General features: G+C 34.4%; 1 protein-coding gene across 1 annotated transcript; it reads left to right on the plus strand.

The window, feature by feature from the left end:
• The first annotated feature begins 16721 nt into the window (after positions 1-16721).
• On the plus strand, positions 16722-23295 carry LOC133328721 (alpha-protein kinase 1-like). Its single transcript, XM_061537267.1, has 3 exons — positions 16722-17732; positions 20399-20642; positions 22837-23295. Exons 1-3 carry the CDS (start codon positions 16753-16755, stop codon positions 23230-23232), a joined length of 1620 nt encoding a protein of 539 aa, XP_061393251.1. The 5' UTR covers positions 16722-16752; the 3' UTR covers positions 23233-23295.
• The last annotated feature ends 1036 nt before the right edge of the window (positions 23296-24331 follow it).

The following is a 24331-nucleotide window of genomic DNA, read 5'->3' on the forward strand; positions in this document are numbered from 1 at the left end:
CTTGTCGATTTAATTTTTGGGAAATGTGTAATTTAACGCATGATTAGAGATTTTCTATAGAAAAAAAGAACACACACAAAAATAGATGACATAAATAAATGAATGGTAGAGTGGAATGGTTAGATGTATGGGTGGATGGTGTGTGTGTGTAGTTGTTTGAATGGATTTTAGTGAGCATATTGTTGATATTAAGGATAATAAAATTATGGCAACATTTTTGCGTATAAAATAATTTTTATGGGTTGATTGAATCTTGTGAGTTATGGATTCTAGTAGGAATGTTATCAATTTTGGGGCGAAAATTTAAGGACTTGAAGAATTGTATTTGGACATTTTTAAATAAGAAACTCTCATTAAATGGACATGGATATTAACAAGAAAAGTCTGAATATTTTAATGAACGATCGTTAGAAGAAGTAATGTCGAACAAATTTTGGACTCTCCGAAGTGCAGACAAAGTTAGGACGATTTATCGTTCTTGATATTCCAAAGCCTGTGGCTGCGTACTACGTGGTGCAAGGGTGCGAATATACTAAAAAAACGGAACGGACGAACGGATAGTTTCGTCCACGATAAAGCAAGCGTAGAATGGAGATAGAAAAGTATTTGAACCTAAAACTTTAACCATTTCGTGGTTTCGAAAGTATGGAATTCAACATCTGTTAAACTAAGTTGGTCAACCAATTTTTATACCCTACACAACTATGTTGTCAGAGGGTATTATAGCTTTGTGCAGCCTCAAGAGTTTGTAACGCCGCGAAATATTTGTCCTAGACCCACCTTTAAGTATACCGATCGTCATATCCCGACTAGCTGAGTCGATCTAGACATGTGTGTCCGTCTGTCCATTATAATTTGTCAACACGATACAGGCCACGAAATTTTGCATGTAGGATGAGTTCGGCCCAATGAAGACCCCTATTGTTTTTGGTAAAGATATTTAGGGGATAAAATGGACCAAATACTTAATTTTTGTCGGATTTTCTGGTCGCTCCAGAGAGATCGGGCCAAAGAATAAACATGCATGTTTTGATAAGGATTGTTCAATATATAACGGGTCAAATGGGCCCTGACTTTTGTGTGAAAAATTGCAAAAAATTTATTCTGGGGCGTATATACTTGCTCCTGAAGGACATATAACCGAGAAGTTGATAGTATATCCAAGAGGAGTTTTTGACCTTCACATTGATACCTATTATATGGCTGTATGTACTCTGATGTGGGAGTTATACGTAATTAGGTAAAGGTGACTATGTGCATTGCATTACTATTACTCCATTAGAGGACGGAAATGTTGCGCTGATCGCTTTGAAATTGTACATGAAGTTCCGATTATGGTCAAGGACGACGCCTATAGTTTTCTGTGAAGTTGAGATTTCATTCAGGGGGTGCAATGAACAGAAAACATTAATTTTGTCTGATGCAATTATTATATGCAGAACATCACATATTTTACAAGTTGAAGGGGTTCTGACCAAATACTTAGAGCGGCTGTTTAGATGATGATCGGTCAATATTCCTAACCAAAACCTGAAATGACCAATTTTTTATTTTATGGCGTAAAAATTCACTTCAAGAAAAAAATGTTTGGAAAATCAAAGTGGAGTTGTTGATCTATAATCGGTAAAAAGGGTGCAAGTATCACGAAATATTGCTCAGGATCAGAAAATATAACCGCAGAATGTTTACTTTTCGTGATAGTTATGTAGGGTATCATATGGTCGGCACCGTCCGACTATACTGCCTACGCTCACTGGTTTCTCTTTTCAGTTGACATTAACGAATATGGTATCAGAAGATATGAATCGATGCGCAAAATTTGGATGAAATTTGGATATTCCGTTCGTTTCATATAAGATTTATAAAATTTTAAAATGTTTACCATTTGTGAGGAAGGTACTCTAAGGAGTGGACCGATTTTCCCCATCTTCGAACATAATTTGTGTTTATAGGAAATGTTACGATTGCCCAGTTTAAATCGGACATTCATTGGACTAATATTGGATTGTTGACCCTTTGTGGAGGAGGTTCAAGAAGGAGTGCAACAATTAGTTACATATTCGGACTTGCTGTAGGCTTGATAATATGTTGTGCAAAGTTTGGTTCAAATCAAATAGGGAGAAACCATGATATTGTCAAATTAATTTTCGGCAAAATTGTGACCATTTTGTGGATATACCAGAAGGAGTGGACCATTATTCTCCATCTTAGAATTCAGACTACGTCTGACTATGTCGATGTCCGAGAATAGACGGTACAACTCATGGTACACTCGACGTAGATCGACCCATAGATCAACATTCCAAGAGCTGAGGTATATGAAATCTTTGACTACCTCGAAGCTATAGTTCTCAAGATCCACAGTTGGTCCGAGCCTACTGGACGTCTTGCTGGTTGAGACCATCAGCCTGATCTCCTTGTCATTCACTACCAGAACCACTTTGGCAGACTCCTTCTCAATTTGTTCATAGATGGCTGTTACCACTCGCGATGTTCGACTCATTAAATCGATGTCATCGGCGTAGGCGAGTAACATGTGTTGTTTGGTGTACGGAGTGCCATTTCTGTCCTCCTTTGTCTCTCGTACGACCTTTTCCAGCAGGATGTTAAAAAGATCACACGACAAACTGTTACCTTGTCTGAATCCTCGTTCGGTATTAAAGGGTTCCGAGAGGTCCTTTCCGACTTTACCATATAAATTTTGCAAGAATGCCTAACGCAGACATGATTTTAAACACCACTGAACGGACAGGGCTGTCAAATGCGGCTATATAGTCGACGAATAGGTGGGTCATGGGTCTTTCCTAGGATTTGGCGCAGAGTGAAAATCCGGTCAATGATGAATTTGACAGTTCTGAAGACGCATTTAAAGATATATGCAGATACATTTTCGAAAAACGATACATTAGGGACGTTCTCCTCACGTTGTAGGCTTCTACTTCTATTTTAGCACGAAGAGCTTGAAGTGAGGGTCTTAGTCATAAATCGAAGAAAAAATTAAATCTGTGTCGCCTCGACCTGATTTTACCAATTTGTATACCCTACACAACTATGTTATGGTATTATAGCTTAGTGCAGACCCCAAAAGATTGTAACACCGCGAAATATTGGTCCTAGACCCCTTTAAGTATACCGATCGTCATATCTCGACTAGCTGAGTCGATCTAGACATGTGTGTCCGTCTGTCCATTATAATTTGTAAACACGATACAGGCCACTGGCCGCAGGCCATGTTGAATGGGTTCTGGCCAATGAAGACCCCTATTGTTTTTGGAAAAGATCGGATAATATTTAGGGGATGAAATGGACCAAAAACTTTATTTTTGTCGGGTTTTCTGGTCGCTCCAGAGGTCACAATTATGGCCCAAATATTGCGTATATATTAACTTCCGAAGGACATAGACCCAAGAAGTTGATAGTATTTTCAAGAGGGGTGGTTGACCTTTAAATTTGTACCAATTATATTGTCGTATGTACTCGAATGTGGGAGTTGCTCTTAAATATTTACAGGTGCTTACGTATTCAGATATTATTTAGTAACCCATTACCACACTAGAGGTCCGAAATATAGCCCTGATCGATTTGAAATTTTCCAAGAGGATTTATGTATGGTCAAGGACAACGCCTATAATTTTCGGTGAGGATCAAATAATAATATTTACCAGAATAAATTTTTTTCAAGAATGCACAATTGAAACGCAGACATGATTTTAAACACCACTGAACGGACAGTTGGCTGTCAAATGCGGCTATATAGTCGCTCGAAATAGGTGTAAATACAATTTTGAAGTTAAATAATATCATGAAAATGGGTCCAAAGCTTTTCTAGGATTTGGCGCAGCTATATTAAAACATTGGCAAAAATGATCTATATCGGTACATCAATGATGAATTTGACTGGAGAGTTCAAATTTTTCAACGGAAATGACTACAATTTTTAACTGGTAGCATTCCTACCAAAAAGATATATGCAGATACATTTTCGAATAACGATACATTGGGGACGTTTTCCTCACGTTGTAGGCTTCTGCTATAGAATGGCTCTTCATCACCATACCAATAACAATTGTAATCGATGCACTCATGTCGTGATAATCCACGCCGTAAGTGGAAAATTCAAACTGTACAGATTATGTTTATGCTAAAAAAATGTCAAATTTTCCTATGGAAATGTCGGATGGTGCCAAGCTACACATAGTGTTTTCTAGGCTAAAATATATACAGTCATCCTCGATGTTTACAAATCGGCGATTCTTAAAAATTGGACTCTTTTATAAAAATGTCATTACATGTTAATATAATATGCACTCGTGTTGCATTACCACTCATTGCGGGTATTTAAAATGAAAACAGCAATCGAGTCAATTTCTAACGTAATCGTATCTGGCCAATTAACTAATGAAGCAGAGATTACATGTTCAACAACCCTGATCACTTATTATCGTATTTGTTTATTTCTTTCTCTATACATTCAAACGAAATTTAATTTCAATTCCTTTTGGTTTTGTTGTTATTTTTCTAACGCCATTACCGAACGAAGAACTGCTGCAGCATCAAATAAAGGGATAAACGATTGTTTACACATCTCCGTATCAGTTTTGAATTGCATTTAATTTTATTTGACCCTTGATGCAATTCATTCCACTGCAGGAACATCTACAAAATCTACAACAGAGAAAGGAAATAAAATGAAAAGAAAAACAAAAACAAATTCCATGTGGAGCAGCAGTATCCAAAAAAACAAAAACAAAATATAAAGGGGCATTGGCCGTCGTCCAGCACTGAGCAATCAGGCGAAGTAAATGTTTGTTAAATGCACCTTGATGAGTAGACAAATATCGAAGTAGTAAATAAAAATCGATTTTTCTGTTTTGTTGTTTTTGTTTTTGTTTTCATTTATTGAATATAAACGAAAGGGGAGAACAACTGTTGGTTTGAACGGGAGGGAGTACTTAGCTAATTCTCTTCTAACATTGTTTATATGATGTTGGTTTTTGTTTTCTGTGTGTGTGTGTTTTTTTTTCTTTTTTACAAAGGTCACAACCAAAATATACTTCAACACGTACTGGATGATTGTGCAAAATTAAGAAATTCGAATAGGGTTAGTTAGTCTTGTGGTAGACAATATAAACGAAAGGAAACATTTTTTTTTCAAAAATAAAAATCTATGATTTGAAAACCAGAAAGTAAATAATGATATTTTTCAGTAAGTAAAAGCATTAAGGGGACCATCCCATTCTCGGGGTCAAAATTTTTGTTGATATAATTCGAATCTACACTGATTAAAGAATGTCTCTACAAAATTTCAAGAGAAAATCTCAAGAACTCTTGAAGATATAGCCGATTTATTGTGTCAGCATCAAGTGACGGCTGAAGGGCTTCTCAAACTTTAAACGCGTTTTTCTCTAAACATTTTTTTGCGAATGGCGGGCACGATAACTCAAAAACTAATAATCCAATCGGTTCCAAATTTTGCAACGTTTCTCTGGGAGTGTATTGCTCTCGTATGAACTAGGATAAAGCCAATTGGTGAAGATCTTCCTTATTTTTTAACTTGGTTTTTGGTAAAAAATTGGCGATTTTCCAAATTTTTTTTTCAAGGGTCCACCATTTTGTTAATTTTAGAGCGAAGCCAATAATCCTAGTTCATACGAGAGCCAGACATGTACTATTTCTAACACCGTTGGAATTTTCGGATTCCGATGTTCCAGTGAGGAGTTATCATGCCCGCCTTCAAAAAAAAAGACTTTCTTTAATTACAAAAAACAACAACAAAACAATAACAAACATTTTTTGTAAATTATTTTTCTTCTCTTTTAAATCTTCAATTATATATGTGCAAAGTTACAAACCTTAACAAGCATTGGTATTGATTTACCAGCCCATTGAAAATCTTGAAAAATTAAAATCGAGAATGGGTGGGGTCCCCTTAAGCAGAATTAATATTTTATTCTCTTGATCATAAAAAAATTATATAGGACCGGGAAGGTTCTAGCGGAATAATTATACCCTCTGTCATATGGCCAATGAGGGTATATATACTTTACAACGGCAAAAATGTGCCTCATCGAAATATTGGTTTAAAGCCCATGTTTCATTGGATCAAATCCGTTTCAGACATTTTGGAGTCGATTTGCAAATGTCCGATCGTCTGGCCGGCTGGTGTGCACGATAACTCTCGAAGAAAGTAACCGATGTCATCTACACTTTACACATCGTAATATACCTTTCAAAATGGGAAATATCGGTCTACTCCTCCTGGTACCTACCCTACAAAATGGTTAAAATTTGGCTGAATATTAATATCATGCGAATCTTTACCAAGCTTAGATAAAGTCCGAATATAGGCCCCATATGTCCATCCCCAAAAATGGTAAAAATTGTCGATTTTTTTTTAAATCCAATATTAGGCAAGTGCAATGTACGGTTTGAACTAATCTATGTCAAACTATTATCTTTACCGGGCCTAGATCAAGTTTGAAGATGGGATCCATTGATCCACTCCTTCTTGTACGCCTTCCCTAACAGGATCAGTATTTTCAATATTTATAAATCCACTATCATGCGAACGGACTATACGATTTGAACCAAACTTTGTACAACCGATTATCTTTACCAAGCCTAGATTAAATTTGAAGATGGAACCCTTTGGTCCACTCCTTCTGGTACCTCGCCCTCAGAGGGTCAAAATTCTCAATATTTATAAATACAATATCAGGCGAATGGAATGTCCGATTTGAACCAAACCGATTTGCACAATCCATTATTTTAACGAAGCCTAGATCAAGTCCGCAGTTGGTGCCCGTCTGCCTCCTCCTCTGGTACTTCCCCTAAAAAGGTCAATTTTATATTAGAAATGAATCCATTAGGCCGGTCGTCGAAAATGTCGATAAAATGTTTTAAACCATTTACACAAAGCTGGATTAAACCGTGGATTTTTATCCTTCACCAGGAATATCCGGTGCAACATTTACCTAAACTCCAACGAACTTACAAATGGGTGCTATATCTAAATCTGAATCGACTTCAACAAAATTATGTCAATCGTACAAACATTGGGTCTTTAGTGCACACTTTACATAAAATCGAAGGGAAATATATATGGGAGCTATATCTAAATCTAAACCGTTTTTTGCGAAACGAAAAACACAGCATTCTAGACTTAATTCAGTACGTTGTGCCAAATTTCGTGCAAATCGAAAGATATATAAGGACTTTGGTACACCATTTACAGAAAATCGGAGGAAACTATATATGGGAGCTATATCTAAATCTGAACCGATTTTCACGAAATTTAGTACACATCATTCTAGACTTAATCGAGTACGCTATGCCAAATTTTGTGCAAATCGAAAGATATATAAGGTCTTTGGTACACCATTTACAGATAATCGGAGGAAACTATATATGGTAGTTATATCTAAATCTGAACCGATTTTCAGGAAACTTAGCACACATCACTCTAACCCTTATTCCGTACGCTATGCCAAATTTCGTGCAAATCGAAAGATATATAAGGACTTTGTTACACCATTTACATAAAATCGGACAGAACTATATATGGGAGCTATATCTATATATGAACTGATTTTTCCCAATTTCAATAGGGTTCGTCCTTGACCCAAATAAGTGACCTATGCCAACTTCCAAATCGGATCATTAATGCGACCCGTATTTGTTTACAATTTAACATGAACAGACAGACGGACGAACGGACGGACAAGCATAAATCGACTTAAAAAGTGATTCTATGCATATTCTCAAAAGGAACCATGTGTCCATCTCGTTTCCTTTTGCCTGTTACAAACATATGCACCAAAACATAATACCCTGTACCACAGTGTGGTGAAAGGTATAAAAAGAAGCTCGATGTTTGGGTGCCACACCAATTAATAGAAAAAAAGTAGGATGGATCGAATTTCCATCTGCAAAGCCTTGGTCAAACGGAATGAGATATACCCATTTCTTAAACGGATGGTGGCTGGAGATGAGAAATGGGTCACATAAGATACCTTGTGCGAAAACGATCGTGGTCAAAGAGCGGTGGTAGGACTGGAAGGAGATTATTTATTATGAGTTGCTTATATATGGCCAAACGCTAAATTCTGATCTCTACTGTTAACAACTAGACCGATTGAAGATAGCAATTGATCAGAAACGGCCAGAATTGGCCAACAGGAGAGGAGTCGTGTTTCACGAGGACAACGCTAGGCCACAAACATCTACAGTGACTTGCCAAAAACTTCGGGCGCTTGGTTGGGAAGTTTTTATGCATCCGCCGTACAGTCCGGACTTGGCTCGGCCGGTCCCACGTCAATAATAGACCTAACTCGAAAAATTTCGGCAAATTCATTTTTGTTATTTGAATTCAAATAACAAAAATTAATTCAAGCTGAGCACGGCTAGGGCTTGAACTTCGGTCCTCGGAGCAACACAAATGTTTCCAGACCATTTAACGTTCTGAGCCATCAACACACTTCCAAAACGGTTGCGCAAAAACATGTGTAAACCATGGAAGGAATTGTAGGGGTGTGGATTAATTATCCATCGCTACAACAAAAAATCTGCTTTGAAAAGGACTTCTTTCTAGAATGAAGACAAATGTCCGCAGTGTGAATTTATGGTGAATAATTTTGGTAATAACCTTCAAAGTACCGAAAAAAAGTTGCCCAAAGGACCAAAATACTGTATAATGGAAGTATCGCTCTATGGAGGTTAAGCCGATTTTTTTGAAATTATATTTATCACAAAATGAGAGCTACTCTAAAAATTAACCAATATTGATCCTTTTTAATAGGAAAATGTTCCACCCATGGAGAATGGAAAATACAAAATTACAGCAAATTATGTAGAAAAACGTTACTAAGATCTTCAAAATATGGAATATTGGGCTACCCCAAAAAGGACCGATATATCCCATTTTCAATACCCAAGAACTTTGGAGTAGTAGCAACGTATGTGAACAATTTCAAATTCTGATCTGGCGTATCAGGAGAATTTTTCGAGGTGATGGAAACAAATTTAATATTATCCCACCCGCCTTGTGAAGGGTATAATGAATTTTTAAGAAATATATATCTCATTATAGTGTATAAACAAATTTCTCTCTAAAAAAATGTTAGCACTTTTATTTGGCATTTTTAAATCTTTTTAGCGCTTTCTAGCATTTTGTTAAATTTTTTATCAACAAAGTTTTGGCAACGCTGATTACGAATTCCTCTGGATCTCTTTGAGAACGTATGCATCATTAAATTTAGCCTCGATTATTTAACATAATTTGCAAGTATCACATTGGATTGGAAGAAATCATGTATTTACCACAAACAATTTGGTACTAATGTAAATAAATCAAATTATTTGAAATAATTTGTCATTTTGTTGGAAAATCTATTTAATTTGTTGTTTTGCCATTGTGGTCAACACAATTTAAATGTTTGTTGATAATCTTTTTTTTGTGTAGTAGTGGAAAATGTTGTTGTTTTCTTTACCAAAAACTACAAATTGTAACTACCACAATTTGCATAATTTTGAAATTCCCTCTCAATTCCCAAATGTTTTAATTAAAATCTAACAAGCCATTTAAAAATCTTTTAATTACGGATTCCAGTAGAAATACACACAGAGACGCACGTACACATTTATACTAACACATATAATCTGGTAAAATGACAAACAAAAACAAAACTACAACAAAATCAGGATAATCAAATGAACATAGATAGACATACATATACAACTACATGTAGATACACACACATGTAAACCACCAAACAACCAACCAGTCTGCCAGCCAACCAACCATTCATCCATTTCATTTGGACCAACAAAACGAAAAACACACCTAGGAAAATGGGCAGCATTTTGGAGCAAACGAGAAAACATGCAAATCCCCCAGCAAAAACAAAAAAATTGTGTAGTAATTTGAAAAGTAATTAGCATGGCAAACACTAATTAACAAAAATGTTCAACAACAACAACAGCAGCAGCTGCAGCAGCAAAAACACAGCAACATTAATGACAATACCAAAATGAAACAAAATCACTACAGCAAACTAAATGACAACCATGGAAAAGAATAGAGAGAAAGAAGAAGGTGTAGCACAGAAAAATCTACAAACTGTATAAAACAATTACCAAAACTCTTGTACATGAATAACAACAACAACAGTCGTAATAACTAAGGAAAAAAATTTTCATTTTGTTTGAAATTGTAAGTTTTTAAATGATAAACTTTTTTCTCATTAGATACTCTTGAAATATCTAAAAGGTAGATGAGCATTAGAATACAGAGCGTGTATTTTTTTTTCAAGAAATTTATTTTAATAGTATGTAATTTTAAGGAAAAGTTTTTTTCCAGAAACATGGGTATTTTAAAAAATATATATAAAAATTCTACATTTACCATAGGGACTAATTACGACCTTATACCATTTTTTTTCAATTCCATTCGCATGTCTTGATAGTACTCCCCACACTATAATGACCTGTATGAACTGCTCCCATCCCAGTAGGACTCCCAGGAACTACTTCAAGTATATGCAATAATCTACTAGTATTTACTATTTATTTCTATATCATCAATGAAAATTTATTATCACAGTAAAAATTTGTAGATTCTTGCAGTAAGGGAACAGACCAATAATCGAATATCTTATGGGTTTCATTAATTCTATTGCAATTTTTAATAGTTTCTCTTCTCATTACATTCGATTCCAATCAATCTGATGCCTCCCTATTCATGTCGGAACAGGATTTATACGAGGTAGTTTCCTATATTTGTCGAATCTATTATGAACTTTTAATTTCTGCAATTATTTTCCTATTCCAGTACAACCTCCATGAGCTTCATCTGAGATCCTATTGTAATAACATACGAGTATCATATATTCCATTCAAAATTTTTAGAAATTCTTCTTTTCCAGCCGGTCTCCATATAACCTTCTTCTAGAATCTAGTTTTTCCCTTAAGAACATATTTCCCAATTTAGTTGAACCTTTTACGAGCTCCACAGTGTTCGAATTTTATGTGAACCCGTAATATTATTATTAGACTAATTGTTTTTTCGAATCTTCTGATGTTTTCGAATCTTCTGCTGTTTATACCCTCATCATTTTATATGCTCTGTTTTCGAATCTTCTGATGTTTATACCTTCCACCATAGTATGGAGGGTATATTAGTTTTGTTTTTCAGTTTGTAATAATAATCGAAATAATCATTTCCGACCCTATAAAGTATATATATTCTTGATCTGCGTAAAATTCTAGCGTCTAAACGAATTGAGATAGCTCACCATCATTTTTCATAGAGTCGCAGGCAGGTCAAGTTCGAAGATGGGCTACATCGGTCGTCGTTTAGGCATAGCTCCCATATAAGGGCACCATCCAATTTTCGGTATTTTGAGGTTCATGAGCATGTTTTTCTACTGAATTCGCTGAAATTTTATACTTTGAGTTCTTATTGGGTAGCAAATCACTCCACTAAAAAAATATATAAGTATGGGTCCATTTTTCGGATAGCGCCCATATACCCCCCAATTTTGCGATATTTTGGGTTTTTGGTTTTGATCGCATTTTTCGACCGAATCCTCTGAAATTTGGTGCTTGGAGTTCTTATAGGGTAGCAAATGTCCCTACTAAAAATTATAAATATGGGTCAATTTTTTCGGATATATGATATAAGGGTACCCCCAATTTTCGGTATTTTGGGGTTCTTGGGCGCGTTTTATAACTGAATTCGATGAAATTTTGTATATTGGGTTCTTATTGGGTACCAAGTTACTCCACTAAAACTTATAAATATAGGCCCACTTTTTCTGTTAGTCCCCATATAACGGGACCCGAAAATTTTCGCTATTTTGGGGGTTCGGATCGTATTTTTCGACCGAATCGGCTGTAATTTAGTACTTCTAGTTCTTATTGGGAAGCAAATCTCTCCACTAAAAATTATAAATACAGGTCCATTTTTCGGGTAGCCTCCATATAAATTTACCCCCCCCCCCCATTTTCGATATTTTGGGGTTCTTCAATGCGTTTTTCAACCAAATTCTTTGTAATTTTTGTAACAAACCTCCCTCCCAAAAATTATTAATATTCGCTCCCTTTTAGGGGTAGTCCTCATATAACCCCCTTCTTTATATTAAAATGGTTATCTGATTTGTTCCGTGTTTTGGGTTGGGTTGTTGTTATCATTCTACTTGCGGAGGATATCGAGATAAAAAATTAGAACGTGATGTTCGAGAACGAACTATATAAAACCTGTGGTGATGGCCTTGTATAACTGCAACCTTTAAATTGCATTATTTTGGGGATGTTCCATCCTACCATGCGTCGTCAATATTTGTCCACTTTTTGGGGGTTTTAGGAAAAATATCCTAAAACCCAAATACAAATACCTGAAGTTTGTATTTCATGTATATCGGCTTTTTTCACATGTTTATTATTAACTTCTATTTTTTCAGGAGTATTTCATTAAATCATTTCACATTATTTCATGCTATATATTAACTATCTTCCAACCTTGTTTTTTTAATTCATCTACATATTCCAATCGGACTTCTTATGGGCCCCTGTTATTCAAATCAAAATGCTAATGAATTCCTACAATTATTTGCAGGCTTATAAGTCCAACTTCATCCGTCGAACCAAATAAAAACACCTCCTCTACCGGGCGAACTTTTTAAGATAAACTCCAGAGAGGTCAAGAATATTTTATAAGAACTTTTCATATTCTAATTGGACTTTTTCCCTCTTTTTATTCAGATTTTTAATTAGGTTCACCATTATATATATATAGAGTAACTTCGGGTAATGTGGACCACCATTTTCTTTTTTTGATATTGTGGGCGTAACAACGGTAAAAAATAAAAATAAATTGTTTTCACAACTTAGTAGATTTGTTGTCTAAATATATTCCAGGTCAAACAATATATTTATTTGTCTATAAAAATGTTATTGCATTATATTTCAAAAAACTCTAAACTGCGTAAAAAAATTACTTGGCGGGTAATGTGGACCAGTATGTGTGGGTAATGAGGATCAGTAAGTTAAAGGTAGGATGTGGATTGGTTGTGATAAATTTCAATTTATTGCACACTTGGGTAGCAATGAATGCAAATATATATGGGTTCATGTTTTGGAATAACCCCCATTTGAGGGTACCGCCCCATTTGCGGTATTTTGAAAGTCCTTGCTTCGTTATCCAACCGAAGCACCTGAAACTTCGCATATCGAGTTTTCAGAGGATAGAATACCTCCTCGCATATTAAACGCGCCCATGTTTCGAACTCGTCCTCATGTAAAGGTCCCAATTTTTATAGTGGTCCACATTACCCGACATTGAATATTTTTATTTAAAAATAATTATCGGCGTCAAAAATGAATAAAAATTAAAAATCACCGATTGTAATTACAGCGTAAACGTATATTTTTGTTAAAGAAAACTAGAAAACCACATAACTTCTTTATATTCGAGAAAAACAAAGTGTTCGACTATTTTGCAAAAACGTTCGACTATTGTGGTAAAAAATTTCAAAATCACACTTTTACAATCAGAGCTAAATTTTTTAGCACTACATTTTCAAAATTGCTATAATTTATTAAAAACCAAGTTTGATGTTTGTTTTCACTTATTAGGAAAACATTAATCAAGGCGGCATTGTCATATTTCAAGCATTCTCTTAGATATGGGGGGTGGTCCACATTAGACGCATGGTCCACATTACCCGAAGTTACTCTATATATTAACCCACTGTATTGATCGATTGTTTTATAATTTCATTCATACCCAGTTGTACAAAAAATATCAATTGTCTGCTATTATATAGTTATATAGCTAGTTACTTTGTGATCTAGTTACTTCATACCCCAAAAAGGAACACAAAATAGACTGTTGGATTTTTTTGTCAATTGAAAAAGTTGTCTAAACACATCACACCAATTCAGTAGTTACTGGTAATGCAAAGGGTAATGAATCGACTATCGAAATGACTGTATACTGGTAACGCAGGCAGGGGACAATTGACTTCCCCAATGACATACCCATGTTAAATTCACCAGTCTAGGGCATGAAGTGGTAACTAGTGGTACTTACAGGTAATTAGTGAAATATCTAGTTCATCACCAGTTACTCGAACTACTGGGTAGTTAATGTTTTCCATACATGTACAAGTACCTCGCTTTGAATACAAGTAAAATTTCTTATATCCATGAGAAATTCACTATATTTTTTCAAAAAACTGTAAAATTTCAGTTTCAGGGTTTCTTATACAAGCCGCATTTCTGATGAGTCTCTTTTATACTATCTCGGTATCTTATCCAATTACGGTCTCTATATTTTCCCTGTATTAATTCGACCTCTTTAGAGCATAATTTATTTTCTTCGGGCATTTGTTTTTTTTTCTTCACACCTCCTATTACTTTTTGTGAAGACATTATATTCCAAAATTCCTCTTATTCGAATGCTTATTATTTTATGCAATTCTTTTCGGACTTCTTCTACTAATTTTATCTGTATACATATTTTTCTTTTCCCTGTTTTAATCGAAATCTAATGTGCGCCCCTTATTCCATATTCTTATGCGAAAAACGTACACCAGTCCAAAATAATATGTTTTTATTTAATTCTTGAATCTATAGTTCCTATAAACTCATTATACACCCGTCGAACATTATTGTAGTGCGGTCATTTCTCCTCATAATCATAATTTTATGTGTACCATTAATTTGGCCTCTTATCCGTTATATACTACTAAATGTTGGCCCTCTTAAGACCTCGGAATTCTCTACATCTTATTTTTCGATTTCATTCCAATCTCTTATAAGGTACAGCAATTTAAGTCTATCCTCGTATGACATTTTCTTATTCTATTACCTTTTGTACTATTTTATTTGATTCTTGCAAGTTCTATTTCCAGCTTTAAAAGCTTTAATTTCTATATGATATTGTAAAATAAAGTGTAAAATTGTATATCATTTCTTAAATATTACGTTTTAGCATAACTTTCCTTTCCCAACAATCATTGTAATATATATATATATATATATATTTTTTTTTTTACATATGACCGAACTTATAAAATCCTTGCCACGTAGTTGTTCTTACACTTCTTTTTTTTCTTTTTAAATTAATTGTTCCCAGCCGTAATTAAGAAAAATTATTTTTCATTATCCATGTAAATATAAACAACAAGAATTTACAAGCGTATGCACATACAAAAAACATTCATTAAGCTTGCATTGCGTTTCGAATGACAATTGTCAGAAACAAAAAAAGAAACACCAGCAAAAACAATGAAAAAAAGGAAAAGAAGAACTTCACAACCTTAACTCAGTCCATAACCATATTTGTACTGCTTCAACTTTTGACTCATCACCATCATCATCATCCATTTCACCCGACTTAATGACTATAAAACTGACTTTATATTACAGTATTTTCGGAAAATATGTGTTCTACAATATAAATGTATTTATATATGTGTGTGCGTTGTAGTAGTATACCCGCTATACTCACTCTCGTGAAGTTAAATTTGTCAAACTAAGTTGTGATGCCATGACCGGCCATAGAAATGGAGGTAGGAGTAGTGGCAGCAACAACAGCAACACTCCATAATGATGGTAATTATATCTCGTTTTTCTAACAATTTTAGGCTAAAAATGGTGACTGCAATTCAACTAACACACAGACACACACACATACAGGAATGCTCACACATACTATATTACAATAACTTTTTGTTGGTTGCGTTTCTGATGGGATAAATATATGCTGATGAATGCTGTTGGTGGGTGTTCAACAATTTGCCAGCATTACAAAGTTTATGATGATGACGACGATGATGGTAGTATTGCTGTGTTGAGTGGTGCTCTGACGACCAACAAATGCCACACCTTTCCAATTACCAACAATTTCAATCTAATCATGGCCTTGTATTAAATTACTCTACAAAGAAGAAAAAAAACACCAAAGCAAAACAACAACAACATAAAAAACAATGGCATCAATATGCCATCATCATCTTCAACAATGCGGAGAACAAGTAACTCCTCCTTGTTGATAAGGTTATCTCTTTTACTCTTTGTAGTTCTAAAGCCAATGGTATTCACGAGAAAGAGAAGGAGATGTCAATAAGGAGAACTACTCCATTTTTTGTGTGTGAGGCCAGTGTGAGTTGTGTGTTGGGTGAGTTACAGACAAAACAAAGAGTATCTCAGCCTAAGTGTGCAAGAGAGTATAACTAACGGAAGTGAGAGCTCTCTTTATTATGAGTTGGTGCCGCATTGAAAACCTAATAAGAAAACCACCATAACAAAAGGTGGTGTTCATTGGTTGTTGGGAATGGAATGAACCCAGCAAAAGGTTTTGTTTTCGTGTAGAGATGATGACGGGGTGGTGTTGGTGCAAAAGAGTCAGAGTATGTATGTGAGTTATTTGTGGCAGTTGGGAAGTCGTCGTTTCATGAGGTATATGATTGAGAACGGTTGATTATTTTCTTACAGTCGTTTAAACGCGTTTGTACGTTAAGGACGTACGGCAAATGTAGCTCCGCGATTATAAAAAAAAACAAGTGACAACAACAAAAATTCAATTGATATAACAATAAAAAATTTAATTGAAAATAAATATTTTGAAAAAATAATAAAAGAAGAATTAATAAAGAAGAAAAAATAACGAGAAAACAAATTATAACAATTACAGTGAAATAAAATAAAAAGAAATTAAAGAAAAAAATATTAAAGAAAGAAATTATAACAATGTCAAGTGCACAAGTATCACAGCCACCAACGCTGCAACAATTGCAGCAACATCAACAACAACAGCAGCAACAACAACAACAGCAACATCTTTCACAGTTCCTTAATCACATTGCGGCGGCCCAGCAACATCATCAACAACAACAGCAACAACAATCTGATCTCATTAGCTCACCATCCCACAGTGATTATCAACACGATACCAATAGCCGTTCAACGCTATCACCACGATCTCCCAGATCAATACATCACAGTCCACAGCGTTCGGCCACATCAACACCACCGCCACCAAATTCCAATTCAAATTCTCCCAAGCCTTTAAGCCACCCATCAAACACCACCACACAAGAAGAGGCTCATCAACAAACCGCAGCTCCCCTGCCATTATTGGTGCAGCCCGTACCCAATATGCATCCACTTGCCCAATTACCGCCGCCACAATCGACAACAACAACATCACCGCTTAATTTAAGAGATCAACGCATCTTCCCCAACACATTACCGCCGCCAAGGATCTATGAAGGGGTACCTCCCCCCACACATATGGTGGTACATCCTACTCCCCCGCCACCATCGTCATTACCCAACGGTGTCTATCCAATGCCACGATTACCTTTAGGTGCCGTCATGCTAAACGGTGCACCACAATTGACACCGCCACCTCCATCACCCACTACATCGATATCACCGCCTGTCATCCAACAAACTCAACCGAAGAAATCCTTTTGCATCGATGCTCTTTTGGCGAAAAATCAAAATACTCATGATACGCAACAATCGCCAATGGAAACATCGATGAAACAGCACACGCATATGGATGATCGCCTAACCGCCGCTAGTTTACAATATGCCCGTGAAATGTCGGCGGCAGCTGCTGCAGCAGCGGCGGCGGCGACGGGTGGTATGTCCGAACAGGAGGCGTTACAGCGTATACACGAGTCACGTGATTATGATTCACCGTCACCCGACGGTATGTCAAGGTGAGTTGTGGGAGAGGTTTTTTTATTTTTAATTAAAACTAATCGTTCGCTGGATAACTAAAATTGGAATGAAATGAATTGAGTTTTTAAAGAACTTTGGTTTCTGGTGTAATAGGCGTCACATTTAAATTAAGGTAGATCATTATATGTTTATTGGTCCTCATTAGTATCGAAGGAATAAAGAGTTGGAGGCTATAACTGGGGCACATGTCTTTTCTGCCTGTAAAGACATGGGATTTTTTTTTTTTGAGATGCGAATGAAAAGTTGTTTTTGATAATGAAAATAATTTAAAACAAAGTATTTAATAGCTCCAAATTTTATCACAAATTTAGATATTCTAGTAACATTTTTGTAATGGATTCATTCAAACGGATTATTTTAGAATTTTTGTTGGTCTGGGTCGCGAAAAAGTCTGATTTCGGCACTTTTAAAATTTGTTTAAATATTCCCTCGTTAGGTCAATACAAAATTAATTTATGGTGTCCTAATAAAATTTCAATAAGGGTCACGGAAAATATTCCCTTTCAAAAATTATCTCATTCAGATCGTTCCTTTCAAATGGGGCCAAATTAATAGGCATCCTATAGTTCTTCTTTGAAAAGTTATAGTTTGTAAGTCCTCAAAATTACGACCCTCTTATTAAAATTTATAATAAAAAATTACAGATGTGTATCCGGGTCGAAAGGAAACATGCAGGGAATGGATATTTTGTAGAAAAAGTTTGAAAGGTATTTAAATAGGCCGAACTATCAAATTATCAAACTATCAATTTTTTTTAATGTTCACAAACATAGACCGGTTGTTCCACGAATGATATTATTATATACACAGGCCCAAGGTCGTCCAGTTATCTTGTTAAAAATTACAGAAATGCCCCGATAGTCTTTTATACAAATACTTCAAAATTTTCCCATTAGAAATTCACTTTTTTTATTATAAAAAAAAAAATATTTCATAAAATCGACGCTTAAAAATATATTAAGAAAGCAAAAAAAATTCTTTAAAAAAAGTATTGTGAAAAATCTTAAAATCTAATAGCCATAGAAAAACTAAATTTTTCAAAAATATTTCCGATTTTTGTAGTCTTAAAAAATATTCAAAAAATCGGTATAATATGTATAAAATATAAACAATCATAACCCTTCAAAAAATATTTTAAAAAATGTACCCAAAGTTCTTCTAAAGTATTTAAAACTGAGGCATTCAATAAAAGGATATAATACAATTATACCTAGCCTTTGAAAAAAGTTTTTTTTTTTAAAACATAAACACATCCCTAATTTTTTTTATATATATCGCAGCCCTTAGTCTATCAACAAAATTTTTAATAAACAGACCTCCAATATTTTTTAATAAAAAAGCACATATCCATTAATTTTTTTCAAAATCCCCCGTAGTTCATCCATTTTTTATAATCTTCAAATTATAAAAAAAAACCTATGCAAGGTTCTTAAAATATCCCGTATAGTTTATTAAAATATTTAAAAATAAATACAAGCATAGTTTTTGAATATATATATAAATAAAAAAATTTTAAAAAATAAAAAGGATCCCTCCATACATAGTCCTTAGAAAATTAAAAAAAAATTCTGAAAATAAAATTTAAGCTTGGATATTAAATTCCTAGACCATTTTAAAATATGATTAAAAATTCATAAATATACCTAAAGGACATTAAAATGCTGTTCATACTTTAACAGAATCTAATCCATTATGAAAATTAGTCCTCCAAAATTACCTATTTAAAATTCCAGGGCCTACAATTTCTTGGGAAAAACTTTCATAGTCGATATTTTATGAAAAAATGCCTACCCCTTAAAAATATTCCAATTTTTTAGATGTGAGTCTTTTAGGTCCCGTAGTTTTATAGTCCTATTTTTTTTTTGATGTATTGAAAATCCTTTTAAATCCGGTATTTGGGTTACATGGGGTCGATATCAATCCACTATTACTTACAAACACAACACTCATTTGTATATATTTACACCTACAAAAATTGTTTTTGTTTTTTATTTTGTTACAATTTTATTCACATCTTTTTGAGGTCACACTCAATACGTATTTCATAACAACAATATTAACAATTTGTTATGAACCACTTTTCGAATATTTTATAAACAAGCTCTGCGCTATGTTGTTAATTGCAACAATAGAAATTGGGTTAGTGGTCAGTCAATTATGCCATTAAAAATGCTTAAATAAATAAATAAATGCGAAGTTATTAACAAATGCCATAATTGAAAAGAAAGACATCTTAAATGTCACTTCAAAACTAAGACATACATACAACCACACACACATTATTCAATCTATCCAAAGTAATACTCCATGGAAATATTTCATTAAAAAATGAAGAAAAAAATCGCACAACAATGTTGAAAATAAACTACATTGTTGTTATAATAATAAAAATTGTAACAGAAAAAATCACAGGAAAATATTGCAAAGAAAACAGAAGAAGAAGAAAAACATTTTATCATTTATAATTGTTTTTAAACGATGACTTTGTCCTCAATACTTTGTAAATGTTAATGACCATTCAAGTTTCAAGTGTTTGCCGAAGGAAATTGAATTTGTTTAACTAAAGTATAACTAAAGATAAATATTAAGATTAATCATAAAACAAATATTAACAATTTTTTTTTATTGTTTGTTTTTCTTATAGATCAGAATCTCCCACATCATCGCATCGTTCTAGTCCACCCATTAGCCCCGGCTGTGAGGATCAGCAGCATTTGGGTATGCACGGCATGGAATTGGGTGATGAATTTAAAAAACCAGTGCCTCCACATAGTCCCATCCGCCCACAAGATTTCCCCTTGTATGCCGGCGGCCACCCGTATCATTTGTTGGCACATGGCGGTTCAGCGTTCCATAGGCCATTGGACCCGTCGGGAAAACCAATACCGGTAGGTGTTTATTTGAACGTAAATATTTTATAAAAAAATAAGTTTGGAACTTTCGAAAAAATATATTTACAAAAAAAAAAAAAAAAAATCGAACAACTCAACAGAAAATATTGTTAAACGCAAAATCAAGATTCCTTACAAAAATATTGATAGAAATCCTCGCCTATAGACCTTTATAGATAAATGTGTCCTTGAAAAGATTATATTTAACCATTCACTTTTATAGCACAATCAGACCAAGGCGACTTTTTTCGAGGAAAAATACAGGGTTACTGGTCTTAAAGCCCTTGTCAATCGGTTGATTTTCTTTGAAAACAAAAATATCGTTTTAATAGTCCCTAAAAATCCATCGGTTTTTTTAGGGCTTATCGTCCAATAAAATTGAATTTTTAAAGATAATTTTTTTGGAGAAATATTTGAATTAAATTTATTCCCAGAAAGGAAAAAAAATATTTGCTTAAGCCCAAAACCTCATTGAAAATTATTAAAAAATCTCCGTCTTTGAGAGACTGCTTTTGCTGAAATGGTCCACGTAAAATCTTTAAAACATCAATGATATTTTGTCCACAAATCCTTAGATGAATATTTTTAAATTCTTTTAGCTCTAAAGGCCCTCGGATTTTTTTAAACTACGCTATTGGATCGAAAGACCCAAGAATCGCTATGTAGATCCTTGAAAAAAAATCTTCTTTTAAAATTTCATGATTTTAATTGGAAGATCCTTGAACAAATATTATTTATAAATGCACGTTATTAATTCCGAAACCCCTTCAAAATATTGTTATAAAAAATCTTAGCTTTTGGCAGTGAAGATCCTCAAAAAATATCATTTCAAAATACAAACTATTGCTCCCTTACAAAATGAGGTATAGAATCTGATTATCATTGAAAAATATTATTTCAAAAAAATATTCTTTCAAAATCCAAGCTTTTAGATCGAAATGTCCTTAAAAATATTTTTACTTAATTCTCCTTTTTTTCGAAAAAATAATCCTTAGCAATCTCTGATTTTAGTTCAGAAGTTCTTTGAACAAATATTCTTTATAAATCCACGATTTTAGTCCTTAAGGCTCTAAAAAATATATTTATAAAAACTCCTAGTTTTTGGTGGAGGAGTGTCTCAAAAAAAAAAAAAAAATATATATATATATATATATATATAAAGGTCCTTGATCATAATTTTCATTAAGTATTCACTCTGTTTAAAAATGTTTAAAAAAATCCCCATTGTTTACTTTAAAGGTCCTTGAAAAAATTATTAGTCATCCTTTTAGCTCTGAAGGTCCTTGCTAAAATTATATTTGAATATCCACCGTCTTTACACTGAAAATCTTTGAAAAATATGCTTCAAACATTTGGTGTTTTGCCTCTGAAGGCCCTTAACAATATTCCTTAAAAAGTCCAAATCTAACATAAAAATGTCCTTTTAAAAAATATCCTTAAAAAATCATAGACTTGAAGGTTTACTTTAAAGGACCTTGAAAAAAATAGTAGTCATCCTTATAGCTCTTAAGGTCCTTGCTAAAATTATATTTTAACTTCTAACGTCTTTACATTGAAAATCCTTGAAAAATATTCTACAAACATTTGTTGTTTTAGCTCTGAAGGTCCTTAAACAATATTCCTTAAAAAGTTCCTTAAAAGCACCTGAAGGTCCTTAAAAACTTATAGTAAACTCCATTGTCATTGTTTTTTTTTTCTTTTAAAGTCAACAGTCCGAAGTTCTACTACTGAAGACATTGAACAATATTCTTTGAATATCCAGGCTTTCGGCTCTGAAGGTCCTTAAAAATATTATTTTGAAATCCACTGTTACAGCTCAGAAGGTCCTCGGAAAAAAAATGTTGTATAAATCAATAGTCTGAAGGTCTTGAGGAATATGGATTAAAAATCCACAATTTTAGCTCTGAAGGCCTTGAAAATGTCCTCTACACGCTTTTAATTCTCAAGGTTCTTAAAAATATTTGCTGGAAAATGCACGTTTTTGATTTTGAAAGTCCTTGGATATATATTTAAAAAAATTAACATCAGGCTCTGCAGGTTCTTGAAAAACATTTAAAAAAATATTCTTTCCTAATTCACGCATGAGGATTGAAAACGACTCGAAATTAATCTGATATTATTTTAAGAATTAATATTTTCCTTAATTAGCTTTTATTAATCTCCCCCATTTCTTCTATCTTTTTCTCTCCAGATTCCAATGGGTCAACATTTCATGCCATCACATTTACAATTTGAATTTTTGGCTCGTGCCGGTATGCTGCATCATCGTATACCCGAACTTGCGGCTTATCCTCATCATGCCATCTTGGGTAAGACACGCCGCCCCCGCACAGCGTTCACCTCACAACAGCTACTCGAATTGGAGAAACAATTTAAACAGAATAAATATCTATCCCGCCCGAAACGTTTTGAGGTTGCCAGCGGTTTAATGCTGTCGGAGACTCAAGTGAAAATTTGGTTTCAAAATCGTCGTATGAAATGGAAACGTTCAAAGAAGGCGCAACAAGAAGCCAAGGAGAGGCTAAAACAGCAACAGCAGCAGCAACAACAACAGCAACAGAATTCACCACCCAATACAGTCAGTTAGTTTTTGGCCAAAGAGGCTGTGGGTTTTTACTAGTATCACCCGCACTATAATCAGCTAATGAGTGCGAGCAGTGGTGGCAACAACAACTGCTGCACTTTACCGGGCATAACACCATTATCAACAACAGCAACAACAAGAGTCGTTACCAAGGAAGAATTAAGATGAGAAGAAGAAGAAGAGCGAGAGAAAAAAAATTAATTCTAATTGCAACTGGAAGACTTGCATGAATCAGTCGAATTACCAATTCTAGTCACAACCATGGCTGAATACAACACGAACAAAACCAAACAAACAAATACCGTTGTATCCAACATAGCCACAATTATCCGTCCCAACTCCCTCCCTCTTAATGCTGACCCTATGGACAAAACAAACTGCCTTGCTAATTCTAATGAGGGGTCATTTATGTGGATATCCTGGTTCTTCCGACTGCTGCTCCAGTGTGTGACGGTGTTGGTGTCAAGCCATGCAATGGATAATGTTGATATTTCGTTGCTGTTGTTGTTGTGTTTTCATTACCAACACCTGTGTCGTTACATCAATACTACTCTCGGCCATTCAGTATTATTACCATGATTAGCCACCGGAGGAGGAAGAGGATGCTGCTGATGGTGACGCTTCTAATGGCCACAGTTTACTTTAGCTAATGAGGTTTACTTAAATCAATACCAGTGGCAAGCAGCAAAGAGTGTTGTATGGATGGTGTTGCCATATTTATTTACTTATGTGTTTTTGCAATTAGTTTCAATTTCGTTTGATTTGATACGGTTTTGGAAGGCAAAACGCATCATTGCTGATGGTTGTTGGCTGGTTGGAGGTGTAAAATTGTTTATTTATATTTAGAAACATTATCAACATACCCGCATACCAACATATTTTAATCTGATTGCAACAATTGGTGTTTTAGCAGCACCAATAACAACAACAGCGATGCTATTTTGTAATTATCGCCAACAAATCGCATTATGTGATCAAATTCAACAAATTCAAGCAAGAACAAAAAACAACAACAGTGGAAATTACGATTTTCAATATTTGACACGAAACACAGCACAGCTCAGTCGTCGTCGTTGTTGTCGTCTCGTGTGCATTGTAAATA

Source organism: Musca vetustissima, unplaced genomic scaffold (assembly GCF_032173495.1).
Source record: "Musca vetustissima isolate MV318-11 ecotype Yass unplaced genomic scaffold, APGP_CSIRO_Mvet_v1 utg37725, whole genome shotgun sequence".
Lineage (NCBI taxonomy): Eukaryota > Metazoa > Arthropoda > Insecta > Diptera > Muscidae > Musca > Musca vetustissima.

Coding starts and splice junctions, on each gene's coding strand:
- LOC133328721 (XM_061537267.1), top strand. CDS start 16,753: ATGTCAAGTGCACAAGTATCACAGCCACCAACGCTGCAACAATTGCAG. Junction 17,733..20,398: donor TCACCCGACGGTATGTCAAG/GTGAGTTGTGGG, acceptor TTTTTCTTATAG/ATCAGAATCTCCCACATCAT. Junction 20,643..22,836: donor CGTCGGGAAAACCAATACCG/GTAGGTGTTTAT, acceptor TTTTCTCTCCAG/ATTCCAATGGGTCAACATTT.